The sequence below is a fragment of the Lactuca virosa genome, chromosome 9 (genome assembly GCF_052849685.1).
Source record: "Lactuca virosa cultivar CGN04683 chromosome 9, Lactuca_virosa_CGN04683_v6, whole genome shotgun sequence".
In the NCBI taxonomy this organism is placed as follows: domain Eukaryota; kingdom Viridiplantae; phylum Streptophyta; class Magnoliopsida; order Asterales; family Asteraceae; genus Lactuca; species Lactuca virosa.
Genome location: NC_136434.1, coordinates 76,197,135 through 76,216,754, shown reverse-complemented (window position 1 = coordinate 76,216,754; position 19,620 = coordinate 76,197,135). Strand labels below are relative to the sequence as shown.

Here is a 19,620-nt window from a genome sequence, read left to right as displayed (position 1 = left end):
GATGTTGCATGGTTTGTTAAGAGGTGCTTGACCTGTCGTAGGGTTAAGGCCGAGCACCAGCGTCCGCATGGCAAGTTGCAGCCACTTGAGGTTCCCCAGAGAGACTGCAATTTGGGTGATTGTTGACCGGCTGACGAAGAGCGCTCACTTCCTTGCTATCAGCGAGAGCTCTTCCGCAGAGAGACTGGCAGAGATGTATGTGAGAGAGGTGGTATCGCGGCATGGAGTACCGATCTCGATTGTGTCAGATCGAGATGTAGGTTTCACTTCCAGATTCTGGAAGAAATTCCATGAGGAGTTGGGGACGAGGTTGCATTTCAGCACCGCTTACCACCCACAGACGGACGGACAGAGTGAGCGGACGATTCAGACGCTCGAGGACATGCTCCGAGAATGTGTGTTGAGGAAGTGTATAGCCGACGAGTCGGCGGTAGTGCCACTAGAGGATATTCAGGTGGATGCGAGCCTGGATTATGTTGAGAAGCCGATCACGATCTTGGACCGGAAGATCAAGGTTCTGAGGAACAAGGAGGTTCCCCTGGTTCAGGTCCAGTGGCAACATCGGAGAAGGTCCGAGTTGACTTGGGAGCCGGAGGCGGAGATGCGGGTGCAGCATCCAAAGTTGTTTGCAGAGCGAGACTTCGAGGGCGAAGTCTGATTCTAGTGGGGAAGAATTGTAACATCCGGATTTCCAGGTACCATAGTTAAATTGTTTATTTTGAGTTATGAGGAGGGACTCGACGAGTTGACGCCTAGACTCGTCGAGTAGGATCGCGATTTGCTGACTGGATTAATGAACGGACTCGACGAGTCGATGGGTGGACTCGACGAGTCCGGGCTGTGGGTGGAAACCCTAAATCCTCGGCCCTCTGCCCTATTTAAGGGACCTTATGGCCCTCATTTGCGGCTACCAGTCCAGAGAGAGAAACCCTAGTGAGCTTGAGCGTGTGGTATGAGGAGAAGGGCTATTTTAATCCTTGTTGGTGTGGTTTTTGAAAAGAAGAAGGAGATTCCAGCAAAAGAAGGTCAAGGGGGTTGCTATTCTGTGGTATCAAGCAAGGAAACTCCATCTTTGAGGTATTAAATCGAACCCTTCTTCTGTTTGGTGTAGAACCCTTGAATCTAGGGTTTTCGCTATCCTTTATTGGCTTGGATATGATGCTTATGATGTCCCTTTGAGTGTTAAACTTTGGGTCTGGACCTTGAGAGGTCCAGAGAGCCCCAACCTCCCTGCTTTATGCTATTCCATTAGAGAAATGAGCCTAGGTTGCCATTTTAGAGGCTATTTCACCAAAAGAAGCATATTGAACGTTGCATGAGTGTAAAGGTCGGACCTTTACGTGATTATGGAGTATGGTAAGGTCAGATCTATAGGTTAGAGAAACAGATCTGACCTCAAAAGGTCATTTGAGTGTGGCCATGGAAGGAACTCGCCGAGTCCATAAGGGTACTCGACGAGTCGAGTCGGGGTTGCCCCACGATTCATGACCGGTAGCGACCCGTCGAGTGGAAGGTTCACTCGACGAGTCGAGTGAGACCTTAGAAGGATTCAGGGGACATGCTTGGACTCGCCGAGTCACACGAGTGCACTCGACGAGTCTGGTCAAAGTTTGACAATTGACTGTCGTTGACTTTTAGGGTTTGGTCAACACTTTGACTTTTGGACCATTAGAAGGGTAAAATGGTCTTTTAGCCTTCTGAGAGGACATTGGAAGGGACTAGTCTAGCCTGGAGAGCCGTTATTGATTTGAGATGATTGCTTATGTGTTTAGGCGGGGGCTAGGTCATTGATACGGGGTTCAGGGAGACCGAGCACGTGGGTTACTAGACAGCATACGAGGTGAGTCTTCTCACTATACGTTACCTAGAGTGGTATTTATGTGTAGCCGGAAGGTCTTATGTGCTATAAAGAGTATGTGATATATGTTGATAGATGATATGTGATATGTATGTGTTATGTTATGTTATGAGCAGTATGTTATGGACCGGAAGGTCATCAGGTTATGGACCGGAAGGTCAAAAAGGGTATGGACCGGAAGGTCATTACGTGTAGGACCGGAAGGTCTACCAGGGTTGGGGACGGAAGTCCCCTGAGACACATGGGCCGAAAGGTCCCATAGAGTTATGGCCTTGAGTGGCGTATGTTTTGTATGTGGTATTTTGGGGAACTCACTAAGCATTTATGCTTACAGTGTTATGTGTTATGTGTTTCAGGTACTAGCGAGGATCGCGGGAAGGCGCCGACATGATTCGTACACACTAACAGAGGATTGTATTTTGATCTTGGGATATGTTTTATTACGATGACATTTGATGAACATGAGATTTGAGAATATTACACGAGTTTTATGTTGTTTGAAAAAGGAAAAATTGTTTGAAAATTTACGTCGTTACAATAATCCTATATTTTCTGTTTATAAAAGTGTTTTGGTCTCAACCCTAAGACCGAATATCAGTGTGTATATGTTTTTGTATCAACAAGATTTCATAGGTGTTCCATAAAATTATGTTGGAGAGGATCTCTATGTGAGTCGTTACAACCATGCTTGATAATGACTAATTTGCATGTCATGGGGTCTGTCAGACGCCGGTTGGTTGTAGGTAAGGTTTGTCACCCTAGACTGGCCTAGTCTAACTGTAGCGAACAGCTCAGGTGTTCGGGAGTCACCCCCGTATAGATCTATACACAAACTCTCGCTCTCCCTCCAGGAGACTCTGGTTATAACTACAGGCTACGATCATACACTCTAAGGTGTCAACCGACATGTCTCACTAGATCATTAATTGTTTCCACGCGAGTATTGAATTACGCTATGTATAATGTTTTCGTATATATAGTTAAGATTTGCAAAGCCCAGAAAAAAATATGTATATGAATATATAAGGCCCAACTGACATGTAATGGAGCAGCTATGGCCCACTAAGCATGCGATGTATAGACTGGGCCCAATAAGCATGTTAATGGGTCACAAAGGCCCAAATTAACATGTAATAAACATATTAGGCCCAAAAAACATGTAAATGGGCCACAAAGACCCAAATAGACGTGTAATGAATATATTAGGCCCAATATCACGAAATTAACATTTTTGGCACAACATATATATAAAATATTATTTTCGGCTCATTATTGTAAAGATTTACATTTTCAACCCATTTTTAAATAAAATGACACTTTTCGACTCAAGTTTTATAAAAATGGCATTTTCGGCCTATGATTATAAAAATTTACATTTTTATCTCACTTTTCATAGAAATTACGTTTTTGGCCCAAGTTTTGGAAAAATTGCATTTTTTATGGCCATTTTATTCCCAGGAATATCATAAAAACTCATTTTTGTATAAAAGTGGCTCTTTTAGTCCTTGTAAAACCGAAAGTGTCATAAAAATCTCATATTTTTGTTTATTTGTCAAAAATGGCCCTATTTCAAGATTTTGTTTCATTTTTTCCAACAATCATCAGATATGTACACTTTCATTCCCATGTTATGGTGTGTAAAGTGTTATAGTTTGTAAATTTCACAATATTTTGTTATAGATTTCGAGATCTATCATATTTCATCAAATAATCACAACATAAACCAATAAAATCACACATAACATGCACTAATACATAGATCTACACATATGTACTTGTATTGTCCCCCCAAAACAAAGTAAAACCGAAAACAAGGGGGTATGAACTCACTTTGAGGTTTGGATTCGGTTTTGATGAAGAATGAAGTGAAGATCTCGGCCCTAGCAAGCTCCTTGAGGGGGTTTTCGAACTCTATGAAGTTTAAGAGTATAGATCATGAAATGTTATGGGTTAAGAAGATATTTTTGAAGAAATCAAGAAGCTAAACCATATATCCAAGTAAGAACTTACCAAAGATGATGATCTTGATGAAAAACCTTCTTGAAAATACCCACAAATCTCGAAAAATTTAGAGGAAGGATGAGAAGTTCATGAGAGTGTTTGAAAGAAAAAAAATGGAGGTGGTGTGGTGGGGGTTTCGGCCGAGGGTGATCAGAAGAGGGGGAGAGAAGATTGAGTTGATGTTTGCATGGAGAACCACCATGCAAACATGAGGTGTCACAAGCACAAAATTCCTCATTTTCCCTTTTTTTGTCTAATAACCCTATTGGGCCGAGAATTTGGGCTAGAGGAATGAAAATGATTTGGTTTGGGCCCATTCTTGGTTTTGTTCGAATTTATGAAGCCCAAAATCATTTTTCGGCCCATTGGGCCCTTGTGAGGGTTCACGACCCAATGAAGCCTAATTAAAATGGTTTACGGCCCATTAGAAATAAGAAGGATCATTCTAGTCCCACATGGCCCATAATGCTAAAATCTTAGGAATGTGGGTCAACTTAGGGCCCAATTAGGGTTCCTAGGCCCAAAATAGTCAAGTGGAAGGTTTATTGGTCCATTAGGCCCAATAAAAAAATCCTAGTTCACAATGAACTTGAACCGGGATTTCTAGGGTTTCAACCCATAGTTGAACATATGCAATGTATTGTATTAGGTTTTGACCTTCATTCAAGAGTTTGGAATTTAAATGGATGATTTTGATTTAGCATAAAGTACAAGTTTTACAAGAGATGATGATTACATGAGAGTAGAATTTCCTAGCAAAAATGCTAGTTGTGATAGATCACCACGACGTGGTCTTCAAAATTCAAGTCTTCTTTTTCTCCTTATTTTGTTTAAGCTCTTGTTTCCTACTTCCAACTCCTCGTATGCTTCCTTTTTGTCCCGAGCAAATCTTCGCTGCTACAAAACATATTTTTAAACATGATAAGCATCTTTTGTTCCATATTAAGCATAATTGTAGCTAAAAGTATTACAAATATGCATTAAATACAAAGTTAAATATGCACATACCTACACCAAAACGTGATGTTTGTACATGGAATCCAAGATCACCGACATCAATCCAGTCCCAGTATACCAACGTGCACCAGGACCATGTCTCAGAATGGTCAACTAGAAAACCACTCGATGTCGACTTGGCTTAAGCTCTTTTCCTCCAATGATATCCTTCCACCACGATATCCCATAGGGCACGTACCTAAGTTAGGTTGATACCTTTTTAACCCCGTTATATGTATTCCTATTTTACTTTAATTAATTAAATAGTTAATTAATCCTCTCGCATGGGAAAAACACACACCACACCAATAACATTATGTAATCATGCTAGTGAATTATTATTATAGTTAATCCATGGAATACTACATCTTTCAATCACACATCAAGGTATATCCACATAACATCAACTAGTAGTATGTAAAGAGATACACCTATCAACAAACAACTTCTAACATGTATATCATAGTGTCATTCAAGAGTAACAAAAAATAATTATAACCTGCATATCATCACAATTAAACCATACAAATAGTTCTAACTTCTAGCCTCGACCTAACCCTCCTAACTTGCTCCAAGTGATTAATTTAAGAAATCTAACATATAAGGATCCCTAAATTCAGTTGCATCATCAATAAGTTTACATGTACAGATTATATTTAATCCCTTTACATTTAGTGTATAACATCGCATAACATCAAATAAACAAGAACACAAGTATAGGTACATGCAAGATCCAACATGATGCTTAAGCCATACAAGAAATGACTCACCTCTAGTCCAAGTTATGTGGAGCTATGAACAGAGGAAAATCACCTTCTCACATGTACTCTAAATCCCCTAAAATAATACCCAAAGAACTGATCAAAAACAAGTCACAAAATAAAAACAATTCTGATAAGACGGATCTCATGTCGTGGCCAAAGGGGTGTCACATCGCGAGCTTAGTGTCCATTGCGATTCTGGCCCGATCAATTTCCGCCATCCCATCATGTAACTAGGATGTCCACGTCGTTATATAAAATAACAATTATGGTTTGGCCAGTCAGTTCCACATCATTACGACATGAAAAATAGATACTCACGTCGTGGCTAAGAATCAGACGTGATCCTAAATGTTCTAGGTCTCGACGTGGCAAGAGGATGACCACATCTTGAAACTGGGCAGTTACAGTTTTTTATCATCGATTGATGACCTTAATCTGCACATTTTGGGTCCAATCAAAGCCTCAATTGGGATGATCTCAACCCTCAAGACCATTTCTAAGTGACTAAAATGTTAGGGACAAGAATGGGACAATCTAACACACCAAAACCAAGAATTTTGCATCATTCATGGACTCTCCTTGTATGTGATTTGTAGGACAACAAAATGAATTATGGGTATATGTCCTTACCTTCTAGAAATCCAAAAATGAATCACCAAGAGGGTGCTAAAGAAGAAGCTTCAAGAGTCCCCACCAAAAGTCCACCAAAGGCACCAATGCTTTCACCTTCATTCTTCAATTCAACTCTTCGCCAAAGGCGAGAACCCTAGAACACTCTCCCAACAAGATGGAGGCTTAGAATAGGGTTTGTTGGCCGCAAATGATTGCTAAATCCCAGATTAGGGTTAAGTGGTGTATAAATATGAGCCAATCTTTCATGTTAGCCCCTCAAAGTGTGTAAAAATGACCATATGACCCATATGCATGATCAAGTAACCAATTTTTACACTTAAGCCCCCAAAAGGTAACTTTAATCAATAGAAAAGTAACTTAACATAAAAATGTAACGGAACTAACCTCAAAGGCAATGTGGGAAAAATAGGGTCGTTACAGATCAACAATGAAATTCTAGAATATGAAGAAAGGCAAGATAAGTGCCAACGAGTATGTTGTAGCTTTTACCGAGAAGATGAAGCTAGTTCCTTATTTGGTTCCTACTAAACTCTCCAAGATAAACAAGTTTTCTAGTGGACTACCAACAAAATTTGGTCCAACAGTGAAGCTAGCAACCACTATTAAAGCAGCCATCTGGGAAGCTAAGAATGTTGAGACCCAAATAAGAGAGAATGGTCTGGAGAGAGCTGAGTTAGGAGAGAATATAAAGTTTGAAGGATCTTCAAGGTCCAATAAGAAGAGCATATGTTCGAAGACTGGTCCTAATGACAAGAATTTTGGGAGTAATAAAGAAGCGAAGTGGTGCGAGAGTGCAAGAAGAAGCACTTTGGGAATGCAACGAGGAAGTGACCTATTACAAATGTGGAAGGATTGGTCACTACTCTAATGAATACACATTTAATAAGAGAGTATGTTATAGATGTGGAGAGGATGGGCATATTTAGAAGGACTGCCCAAAGAAGAAAGAAGAAAGAAGTTGCAAAGTCGACTGTGCCGGCAAAGCCAAAGACGAGAACATTCCAGATGACTCTGGAAGATGCAAAGGAAGAAGCATACGTCACTTATGGTACATTTCTAGTAAATGATTTGCCTGCCAATATTTTGTTTGATTATAGAGCGAACTACTCCTTTATTTTTTGTATATTTGGTAGAAGACTATAAATGCCTATAGATAGACTAGCTAATGCCTTAATAGCCGAGGTTGTTAGTGGCAGGTTTGTACCTGTTATCGGATGCATGAAAAATATTGTCATTAACTTGAATGAGAATGTTCCACGAGGAAGTATTGCCCATTGAGTTAAACAGTTTCAACATAGTATTAGGAATGGATTGACTTAGTACGAACGATGTTGAGATTGTAACGTCCCAAAAGCCAAGGCTAAATTTTTCATTTTTAAAATAATATAACATGCATTTTTAGTAAATTTACAACCATTTGTTCATAAACCATTATTCTGAAATCAGAGTTAAAGAAGACAATGCGGAAATTCAAATCATAAATCTATTGATGTGTGTGTACAGTCCCACCTTCGCAATCTGATAAGTATATAAAATATTTAATCCATAATTGTAAGTACAAAGCTTAGTGAGTTCCCCAAATATCGCATACAACACATCACAACAATCAACTACGAGTTATCAGCAACCCTGGAGACTATTAGCGGTCCTAATGGGCTAACAACATGCCTTATGGATTAACATCACACCTTAAGGGTTATCAACAACCCTGGGGACTATCAGCAGTCTCATAGACTCAGAACAATCTAGGAGTTATCAGCAACTCGGGTCACTTATAACAACAATCAACAAAATAAGACCCAGCTGGTCAACAAGCATATACTACCACACAGGCAAGTATAGTGAGCAGACTCACATTGCAGTTTAGAAGATAACAATGATGATCACAGATCCAACATGTCACCTATGCAACAAATAGGGGACCAAGTCTCAATCTATAGCTCAAAATATTCAATTTGACCTAAAGTCAAACTTGGTCAAAGTCAATTGTCAACGGTAGTTTTATTCTATAGTTGGAGTCGACTGTAGTCCACACCAGAAACCTTTTGCGAGGTTGAGAGCTTCTCACACAAAGAAAATGCTTGTATATTTATTTTCTTTTATGCAACTGAATTATATTAGTAAAGTGATTAAAATTCATTTTAAATCTTTTTGTCGAATACACCTAACTTGTCGGCATCATCAAGGTGAAATTTTAACATAGTCTATGTACACTAAGGTATTTCCTTGAATACACCTTAAGGGTCTAAGTACACTAAAATACACTTGAGTATTTCCCTTAAAACCACCAGCCCACAAGGTCGTATGCTTACCTAATTAGAACTTTAAAAGTGAACTAGCATACTTTAGATAGTTGATGTATATATATGCTACTATATGCTAGTGATTTATATGTTATTATGTGCCAGCTGGTTGGTTGTATTTTCTTACTTGATATATATTAAGAGTTTTTGCATTGTTAGTACATTAAGAGTAATAATGGGTGACATTGTACCAAAGAAAAGCCATAAGTTGTTTAAGGTAACAAGAGTGGAACGGATGTTCACGATTTCAATTATCAATTTAAATTTCTGAAATAATAATATTACGTGAATAAAACAAAATTTACCAAAATATCAATAATTCATTACAACCGTATCGTAATGATCATATATGAAATTTTTTATTGTATAAAAAGATAAAAAAGTTACCAAAATATTAACTATTGGAATTTATTACATGACAAAGTCAATTTCCTTTATTAATAAATAAATGAAAGTTTAATGTTTGATAATGTGTAAGAACGATTTCTCTTTCGTGAAAGGGCCACCACGTGCAATGAACGTGGTTTTCCCTGGTTGACTAATCAATAAACACAACCATGATTAAGTTTGATTCAATTACAAATACATACAACTTTCTCCTTTACTCATGTGCCTCCAACTTTTTTTTTTTTTTTTTTAAGTCTATTAGAAACAGATTATACGAAAGTTATTTTTCCCTTTAAAGATAATTTACAGAAATATTTAAATGTATGATATCGACATTTAACTCATCTGATCTAGTTGGCTCTTGCATAACGTACGTGGTTTTTAAGACTACTCGGAGTGGGCAACGCCCACTCCTGTTTGTGCCTCATAACACGTGATAACGCCAATGAACACCGTCCATCCCCCCGTTATTACATGTTAAAGGCTTTCGCGTTACTTCCCGTTACCACCATCACATTTGATAACGGCGTTTTTTTGTTTTTTAGCTTAGTAACTCGTGTGGGCGTTACCCACACCCACCTCTCTAAAGAGTTACAATTTCAGTAATGTATACTAGTGGTTCGATTAAAACCCCTTAGACGGGTTGATTAATAATCACATAGTCATATCCTTAGAGTTATATTAATTGTAACAAACTAACAATTATATTATTATTTGTATATTTGGTTCATTATAATTTTATTACTTTATTATTGTATATTTATACTAGATCGTGTAAGACGTGAATGCTAGATAAATGTTTTGACCAAATATCAGCATATGCTATTAATGAGACAGCATGGCTGATTGAAAGGTCCCTATATCAAGAACCCGTGGACCAGGTGGGCACGTGGCCTGTCTCATTGTCGTTGGATTCAAAGGCCCATCTTCCATTTTAAGTTTCAACGGCCTAATTTAGGAATTAGGAGCTTGTCAAATGGCAAATTATGGGCTACTCACAAAAATGCTAATATATTATAGAACATATTCAATAATGTTAATGTAAAATAATTATATATTTACAACGATCTAATTTTTATAAAATGTTAAAACTAAGTTGCAACCCATGTTGAATGAATTTTGTGTATGTACTGTATATAAAACATGAATTACAGTAGATTATATTTTATTATAAATAGAAATATATTTTTTGGTTTGTAAAAACAATATATAATAAATAATATTTTTTTATTTGTTTTTAACATTTTATATGTATAATGTATGAAAACAAATGCATAAAAAATTATAAAAAATATGTATTTTTTTTAAATCTCAAAAACATGTATAAAAACAAATATGAACAAAATGTAAACATAATATTGTAAAAAATAATCTGAAAAATACTGCATTTTAAAATAAAATCTAAAAGAAGTAATGCTATAAAAAACTATGTTTTGAAAAATCGTACAAAGTTGTAAATTTTTTTTGGACAACATTTGCAACGGAAATTAAAAGCCAAATGAAAACTGGAAAAAAAAAGGGCCATACTTTGGTTAGGATCTTGAATCTGGTCGGATTTTGTGTTGAGTGAGCCAGTTGTTAAATCTACATTTGTTCTCTTAACTTGCAAATAATTTAAAATCATGTGAATCGTCACCTTTGGGTTATTTTTGTTAGATTACATTAAATAGTTTGCAAAATTAAGTAATAACTTTTAATTCTATATATATATTTTAAATTTATTTCTAGAATAACCAAAGATATAAACATTGATGCTTTAAATCAACTAAGATATATAATATTTAATTTAATTTAATTATAGAGTGAGTATTACCTGTACAATGTACACTATGAAGTATGAACACGGAAATACAATTTTGTCAAACCTAACTTAGAAGCAACGTTTAACTTTAACGGCAGCCGTTCCATCAGCAATGGCTACATGTCGCCAGCAACGCCACGCGGCAATTCCTAATTGGTGCAATGTCATTATGACCTCATACACGCACTCAACGTTGAAACTGACACATAATTCCAAAAACAAATACATGAGTTTTAACCCCACCACCAAATAAAGCAAACTTATAGTTGTACGATACCCTCTTTTTTCAAAAAATTACATTTTTTTATTTTAAGTTATCCTAATTATATGATAATTTATTTCTTAATCGACAACTATCATAACAGATGAGTGTTGTAGGTGTTTACCATATTATCTTAAACATCTTTTTTTTTTTAATACTAATATTCAAATATTTTTTTACAGCTTTTTAAATTTAATCGCATGATTAGACATCATGATAAAATCATAAAATTTATTAAAATATATTATGATGAATAACACTATTTTCTACAGTTAAAAATGTAATGTCGTCTCATCTCCAACATATTATATTATATATAAAAATAAAAAATTTAGTTTAATTTTCTATAGCTTATATATATTTTTAAAAATATATTTATATTTATAATTCATTTTTATAATAAATTTCTCCACATCTTTTTTTGTCACAATAACATGTAGGTTAGTTGTATGCTTTAACAGAATATTTTTATTGTAAGATATGTGTTAAACTGATAATTAATTATTTTATTAAATATGTGATAGGCTTTTAAATAAATAAATATATTCAAACGTTTTAAATAAATTTAAAATATAAATATTATCTTATCTATATTATTAATTAATAATGTTTAATATGTGACGTAATATTACAATTACAAGTAATAATAATTATACCTAAAATATAACTAGTCAATTAAATCCACTATAATATAAAATTTAAATTTGTAGAAATAAAACTACCATATGTAAAGTTTGACCTCTAAACTAATAGTATAACACTAAATAGGATGCTATATTAAAAATAATTTTAGGTTAAAATAAAAAGTTGCATTAAATTAATAATATTGGATTTGAAGTATTGTGATTTAACAAAATTTCGGATCATGGTTAAACGAGACTATAAAATTTTGCAAATCTATCAATTTAGCGGGTAAAAAGTGCAATTTTAAGGATCTAAATTAACATAATTTGAAATTTAAAAGTCTAATTTAGCATGTTTTGAATTTTATGGTCTAATCTAACATGTTTTAAATTGAGAAATTTTATATGTACTCACAAATTGTTTCGTGTTTCATCATTGTGAGTGAAAATAATATGTATATCTCATGATTTCATAATTTATGTGAGTGGGAAGGTCCGTATAATAGCACCTTTTAAATTGATGGTCTAACTTAGTTTTATTTGACTTATAGGTATCAAGAAATGAGATAGATATCTAAATAGCTAAATCAATCTTTACAATCAAATGGATTTTAGCCCACCGGTATCAATTGTTAATCTATTTTTGAAGTCGAAGTTTCAAGTCTTGTCTGAAATATATATATAAATTAATAAAAATAGTTTATAAGTAATTAGATTTGCCGTTAAAAAAATCAATATATATTTACAAAAAGTTTATATCCAATTTAACAAGGTTTAAAAGTTTCAAAAACTAAATAGTGACAAACTCAATACTTCCATTGCTATTTTTGTCAATTAATCCTATAAAAAAACCCAAATAAAAAATGTAACGTTTGTTTTACATGAAAAAGTATTTATTTATTTTTGAGATGAGAAACAAAGTAACCCTGGTTAGAAAGGTGGGTTGGTGTTGGGTTAAACAAAGTGGGTTTCACCCTATAAAACACACCCACTTCTCCAACCCCAATCTTCATCCCAAAAACACAAAAGGTGAGGCTGAGAGTCTTCTTTTCTCACACATACACACACTCAATCACACTTCCAAGATTTCTTCACTTTCTTGTTTTGAGTTCTTCAATTTTAATCACAATTCCCCCCTTCTGTAACTCCCCGCTTCTGTTCATCCCTTTCTGCAATTCATCTGTCTTTCAAAACTGAAAAAATAATATTGATTTGGGTTTGTTTTTGTTTAATCTTTTCAACGATTTTTTGAGCAAAAAACAAACTTGATTTAAATTCTATTTTCTACGAATCAGAGAGTCAGGTGTTTTTCAGAATAGAGATCCAGCTTTTTTCATTTGGGTTCTATTTCTAAATTTTTGTAAATCTTGATTTTTTTTTCACATCAAAATCATACCTTTTTAGGGTTTATTTTAGTCCCTTGAGGTTGGTTTTATTTTAGATTTTATTAAGTATTTAGAAGAAAAAAGGGTTTTATTATTATTTGAAAAACCCTTGATTTTCCTGGTTTTTTTCGTTGGAAAATCTTGAATTTATTTTTCTTCAATTATTTGATTCAAAAAAAAAAAAAAAAAAAAATTAAGAATGGCTTCTGCTACAATGGAGTTTTGGAATGTTAATGATTTCCAGCAGTCAACCGGTGAGCTCATGGATGCACTTGGGCCTTTCTTCAAGTCAAATTACGATAGTACCCTTGCTTTCTCTTCTCCTTCTACTTCTTACCCATACCCTTCTTCTTCTTTCTCTTCTTCTCCTTCTTCTTCTTCTTCTCCTACTCAACAAGAATCCGGATTTTATCCAGATGGGTACACCCACGGATTCTCGACCCAAGATCCGTTTGGTTATGACCAATCCGTTTCCTCATTCGGGTTGAACCAGCTGACACCATCTCAGATCCATCAGATCCAAACCCAGATCAACTTACCTACCTATAATAATTACTTGGCTCCGAAACCCGTACCCATGAAGCAATCCGGATCACCTCCGAAACCCACGAAGCTTTACAGAGGTGTGAGACAAAGGCACTGGGGAAAATGGGTCGCAGAGATCCGTTTGCCCAAGAACCGGACCCGGCTTTGGTTGGGTACATTTGATGCAGCTGAGGAAGCCGCTCTGGCTTACGATATTGCAGCTTACAAGCTGCGTGGTGACTACGCGCGGCTCAACTTTCCTCACCTGCGTCATAACGGAACTCACATCGGCGGCGAGTTCGGCGACTACAAGCCGCTTCACTCCTCCGTCGACGCCAAGCTGCAAGCGATCTGCCAGACGCTAGCGGAGGGGAAAAGCATCGACGGTGGTAAGAAGAAAGGTTCAAAACGGTCAACGGTTGCAAAACCACGGACTGTGGTGGAGCAGCCGGAGGTCGTGAAGGTTGAAGGATCGGAGAGTGAGGTATCCGGCGGGTCTTCACCGTCGTCGGATCTGTCGTTCCCGGAATTCACGGAGGAGGAGAGCGCGTGGTGTGGATCAGATAATTTCTTGTTGGAAAAATACCCGTCGTATGAGATCGATTGGGGTTCTATCTAGTGTACTCGTTATTTTGTGTAGTTAAGTTACGGCTGCCACTAATTATTTCAAGTGGTAGTGTTTCTGAGGAGTATATTTGTAATTTTGTAGAGTCTATGAGGGCTAGTTTGTAAATTTAGAAAGCGGGAGCTACTGCAATGGAGTTTTTGACAATTGCAGAGCCCACCACTTTTATGTAGTTGGGGTAGTTGGTAATTTCATTTTATTTTATTATGTATTCACTTTTATGTAGTTGGGGTAGTTGGTAATTTCATTTTATTTTATTATGTATTTTATTTGCAGTTTAATATAATATGTTCCTTAACATATCGATATTATTTTGAGATCTTAGGAAATCAAAGAGTAAAATAGTTTTGTCGTATCGTGTTGTTTATAATAATCTGCGTTTTAATCTGAATTTTGAGTTTTTGACAACATTTTGTCAAATTTTGAATTTTGGTTTATAATAATCTGCGTTTTAATCTGAATTTTGAGTTTTTGACAACATTTTGTCAAATTTTGAATTTTTGACTTTGTTATGTAGTTTTCATAAGTTGCATTCGAGGTCTTTGAGATTGTGACGGTCATAGTTTACTTCGCTCCGGTAAATACATAATCACAAAGATGTCCATGTTCGGTCATTTTCATTATATTTATTTTAATTAATGAAATATGGGCCCTACCCATACCCAACCAAACCTACATTCTCAGGCAAACCACCATAACTTGTACACAGTTGCCGACACACCACACCACCGACAACCAAGTGACCAACACTATCAGCTGCTGCCGCCACCATTCACCACCACAACCACCGGCTATAACTCCAAAACATAGGAAAGAATTTGGAAAATATCCCCTAAAACATTTGAAACAAAATCCCACTATTCAAACCTAAATCTTATAAACATTCAAACTGATTAGTTTATTAGGTTACAAGAAAATACTCAATCTGGAAAATCACTTAACAATTAAAAAGAAGACACATACAACCTAACATCATCCATACCAAGTTATAAACATGCATACTATACCTCTCAATGGTCCTTCCTTTGTGAACAGAACGACTGGACATTATTCCAATGATGTTCATTTCACAATTTCAAATTCTTATCCTTATCTAATATGTAGTGAAATTTTATATTTACATGCATTGGCCTTCTATGATGTCGACGTTCTAAAGTCATAGAGACCGAGCCTCCAATACTACAGGATGTTCCATTGGAAGTTGTTGCTTGAACCAATTCCATGGTTATGAAGTTTCAAATTCAAGGTACACTCCTTGAACACTTCTCTTGCATTAAAGTTTTCAACTCACATGCAAATTCTACAAGCATCTTCAATTATGGAAACATTTCCATCTTTTAATATGACCATCAATTCCGACCAAAAATCATCTCAATTCAAAACGTGTCATTATGGTCATTTCCAAATAATGTCATACTTCTAACTGTCCACAAACAACCAATCTTCGGTAAAAAACATTATTGACAGTTGTTTAACAACTTTAGTCACATGAAATTCTAATCCTTTCACACAATGCCAAAAACATTTGAAAATTAAAATAATCGAATATTATAGCATATGTAATCGACCCTATATCTGAAGCATATGTGACCCGATTAATTATGTCCTTCATAAGGATTTGATATATGTTCAATCTCTTGCTATAATATTTCCATATATAGAATATCCAATGTCGAAACATTTCAACATGTTATTCGTATATGTCTGACTAAGTTCTATTAAACTATACAATCTAAACCCTTAGATTCGAAAAGAAGTATAAGTGCATTCTCCCTTAAGTCCTCTATAGCGAAACAGTTCCCAACTTTTGCAACTTGCAAATTAGAGTCATTGTTCCCTATGAATAGTATTGTTAGCATGCAATGCCAGCATACCAATTATGCTCCCACTAGCTTTGACATGTACTCAGAAATCAACTAGACTTCTAGAAATCAATATCCTTTGACTTTCTCATGGAAGTGCAGATTCTTATTTTGTGATGCTTCGTCAAGTCTCAATTTAGGATTCTTAAGCATATGCACTTTATCTGGACAATGTATGTGTTCAAACCCTTTCAAGACGTGATAAACATATCTCTTGAAAGTTTAAACAATTCCTTGCCAATCCGAAGAGGGATGTCGTAATCATATTGTGAATTTGAGAATGAAATTAACACAACGAAGATCCATATTGATCAAATCTTTAAAATCCATCAATGAAAGTGTTTCATCATAATCATTCTCATGCATTAGAATGAAACATTTGTCACCTAGATTTGGTGGTGCATACGTTCCCATCCCCATGAATCTATCATTTCCAACTCATAGTCATAAGGCAAGGTTTAGGACAAACTAAATTCAAAATTCAATTTTCCTTTATGGACTGAACTTTGCTATTAAATTTGTTGCCTTGTACCAACACAATAGCCCACTAGTGCTTTAATGTTGTTAGCTGCTCAACCATATTAATAGGTGCACTTTCACTGAACAACGTGCTTTGCTTTTGCAGTTAAATGAAGAACATGGAACTCATAAGCATCGCCAACTCAACTGAGAGTACATAAAAATATATCAATTAAAACACAAAAGTGTAACACCCCGAACTATCAGGTACAGACTTTCAGTCGTATATTTCCATTGAAAAGGTCGACTCGACGAGTTGGATGCCCTGACTCGTCGAGTAGGCACGATTTTGGTCGCGGGTCTTAAGTGACCGACTCGGCAAGTTGGAGCTGGGGGATGACAACTTAATATCTGGGGTTTTGCACCCTATTTAAAGGGCCATCAACCTCCCTTACAGCCCCCTTTGAGTCCAGAAACCCTAAATCGTCGTTTTCTCTCCATACTTGTGTGTTTTAAGCATTTGAAGGTGGATCTTGGTGAGAGGAACTTGAAGATCAAGAAGTTTGAGGCAAGAAACGTGTGTGGATCTGAAGTCTACCCCAGTTTAGCATCATTTGAAGGTATCAAGTTGTTAACTTGATATTCTTCTAGCTAGATCCTTCTATATTCAAGTTTTGGGGCCATTTTGGCATATTGGTGTTTCATTTCAAGTGATGAACCAAGATCTGAAGTTGGAACTTCAGATCTAGGCTCATCTTAGCCCTTACAATCATAAAGTCTCGGTCTTTAGCATGCTAGTGTAATTCCCTTATCTAGAACCTCTTCTTTAGCTTGATTTAAGTCATTAGCACCTTGCATGTACGTAAAGTTTGCAACTTTACGTAAGAAGTATGCCTTAGGAACTTAGATCTACGTTATGGAACTTTGGAATGGCTTAAAAAGCATCTGAATGGAGAAAAGAATGGAGGGACTCGACGAGTTGTATGGTCAACTCGACGAGTCCGATGAAGATTGTCGTGCAAGGGTTTCTACATGGACTCGGCAAGTCAGTTTGGGTTTTCCCGACTTTGGACACGCACAAACTCGGCGAGTTATAGGGAAACTCGACGAGTCAACCGGGGATTTCACGAATTCTCGAGTTAAGGAAGGACTCGACGAGTCTATGAACTGCACTCGACGAGTCGGGTCAACATGGACTGTTGACCTTGACCATTGACTTGGACTTTGACCAAGGGTTGACTAGTTGACTTCTGGGGTATTTTGGTAAATTGGAAATTTATGAATATGGTCATATGGTAAAATATAGGCGGTGGAGTACATGGTGGTGATTTGAGAGTTTGAGCTTATCACTTCAGTTTGACAGTTGTGAGGTGAGTTTTCCTCACTATGCTCAAGGGTCTAAGGCACCAAGGCCGACCCTTTTTGATTGTGACTCTGATATGTTATGCTAGTGTGAGCTGTTAGATTAGCATCCTGGTAGAGAGGATGGTAATATGTTTCTATGATCTGTACATCAGTATCCTGGTAGATAGGATGATGTTATGCTAGTATGATCAGTTAGATCGGTTTGTATGGCTATAGACTATTATGTGATTATCTGATATATGTACACATGTTGATTGGTGGTTGAGGCTCCTCTGCTTTGTGCGAGAGCCAACAGACCTGGGCATTCCAACCCTATGGTTGTGGGCCGTGAGTATTCCATCCCGAGGATGATTGGACTTGTAGTATGAGGGCATTCCAACCCGATGGTTGTGGGCCTGGGGTATTCCGTCCCGAGGATGACTGGACCTATAGTATGAGTGGCATTCCAACCTGATGGTTGAGGGCCTGGGGTATTCCAACCCGATGGTTGATTGGACCCATAGTATGCTGTTTGTGATTATATGTATATTGTTGTGTGTATGGGTATTTTGGGGGAACTCACTAAGCTTCGGGTTTACAGTTTCAGTTTTGGTTTCAGGTACCTCAGATGATCGCGGGAAGGCAAAGGCGTGATCGTACAGCTCCTCACATTTTATGACTATGTTTCTGGGATACTCTGATATGGAACTATTTTGAAAACAAATTTGTAATAACTATTGGTTTCTAAGTGTTTTGAAAAGTTTAAATTTGGCTTGATTTTTATGGATGTTACAAACAGGTTATCAACTTCAGGCCGTGTGCTAGTGATAACTAAAAAGATCATTGCCAGTTGACTCTTGCAAGATCAAGATCAACATGACTCCCACTGACTTCTTAACATATGAGTTTTCTCTTAAGAAACATTCATTGATAAGCTAAAACAAAATTTCGAAAGTTTGTGCAGTTTTTCGACAAGAAAACACTTCGTAGAATAAGACTCAGTTTATCTTTTGTTTCTCGATTAACGAAAACATCATAACTCCAATTCTAAATGTGCTAGAGTAAGAAAAAATTATTACTCCACATATTACGAGGTGTTATCATCCTTCTTAATTTTGAAATAAGTTTCAAGATACGAGTTATAGTTACTAGAGAATGACTCTAAAACTTGATTGGAACAAAGTATGACTCATCTATGATCGAACCATATCTAACAATGTTCAATTCCTCTTCTCAGTCATACAATTGCACTAATATGTTCTTGGAGGAGTCAATTGTGATACAATTCCACAATTACTAAGATGATCATAAAACGTGATACTAAAACACTCTCCTTTCTTTTCTGAATGAAGAATCTTTTATCTTTTTACCAAATAGATTCTTCTATTCATTTTGCTACTCATTGAATCTTTTCAAAGTATCAGAATTCTGTTTAACCTTATAAACATAATCATATTTACTGAAGCATCAGTAAATCATGAACAATAGAGTTATCGTCCTTTGTGGTGGATCTGAAGAGTCCATATCAGCATGTAACGCCCGCGTTTTCTCGCTAAGAATTAATAAGATGATATACTTGTAATGGTCAACAATTGTAACATTTATATGAAGTAAATAAATAGTAGTTGTATGTAGTATATGTGCTTCAAGCGATATAATAAAATTGGAAATAAAATACGCATCTTAAATAGAATAATAATTAGGCCAAATAACCTCGAGGATATAAGGAACACTCAAATCGGGCTTAGAACGAAGAAGTTGTGACCCGTTGAAGTTTCACGTTCGACTCGAT

General features: G+C 36.2%; 1 protein-coding gene across 1 annotated transcript; it reads left to right on the top strand.

Moving 5' to 3' along the window:
• The first annotated feature begins 12,631 nt into the window (after window positions 1-12,631).
• LOC145136381 (ethylene-responsive transcription factor RAP2-4-like) lies at window positions 12,632-14,427 on the top strand. Its single transcript, XM_079070502.1, has one exon. The coding sequence runs from the start codon at window positions 13,213-13,215 to the stop codon at window positions 14,155-14,157; it is 945 nt and encodes a 314-aa protein (XP_078926628.1). The 5' UTR covers window positions 12,632-13,212; the 3' UTR covers window positions 14,158-14,427.
• The last annotated feature ends 5,193 nt before the right edge of the window (window positions 14,428-19,620 follow it).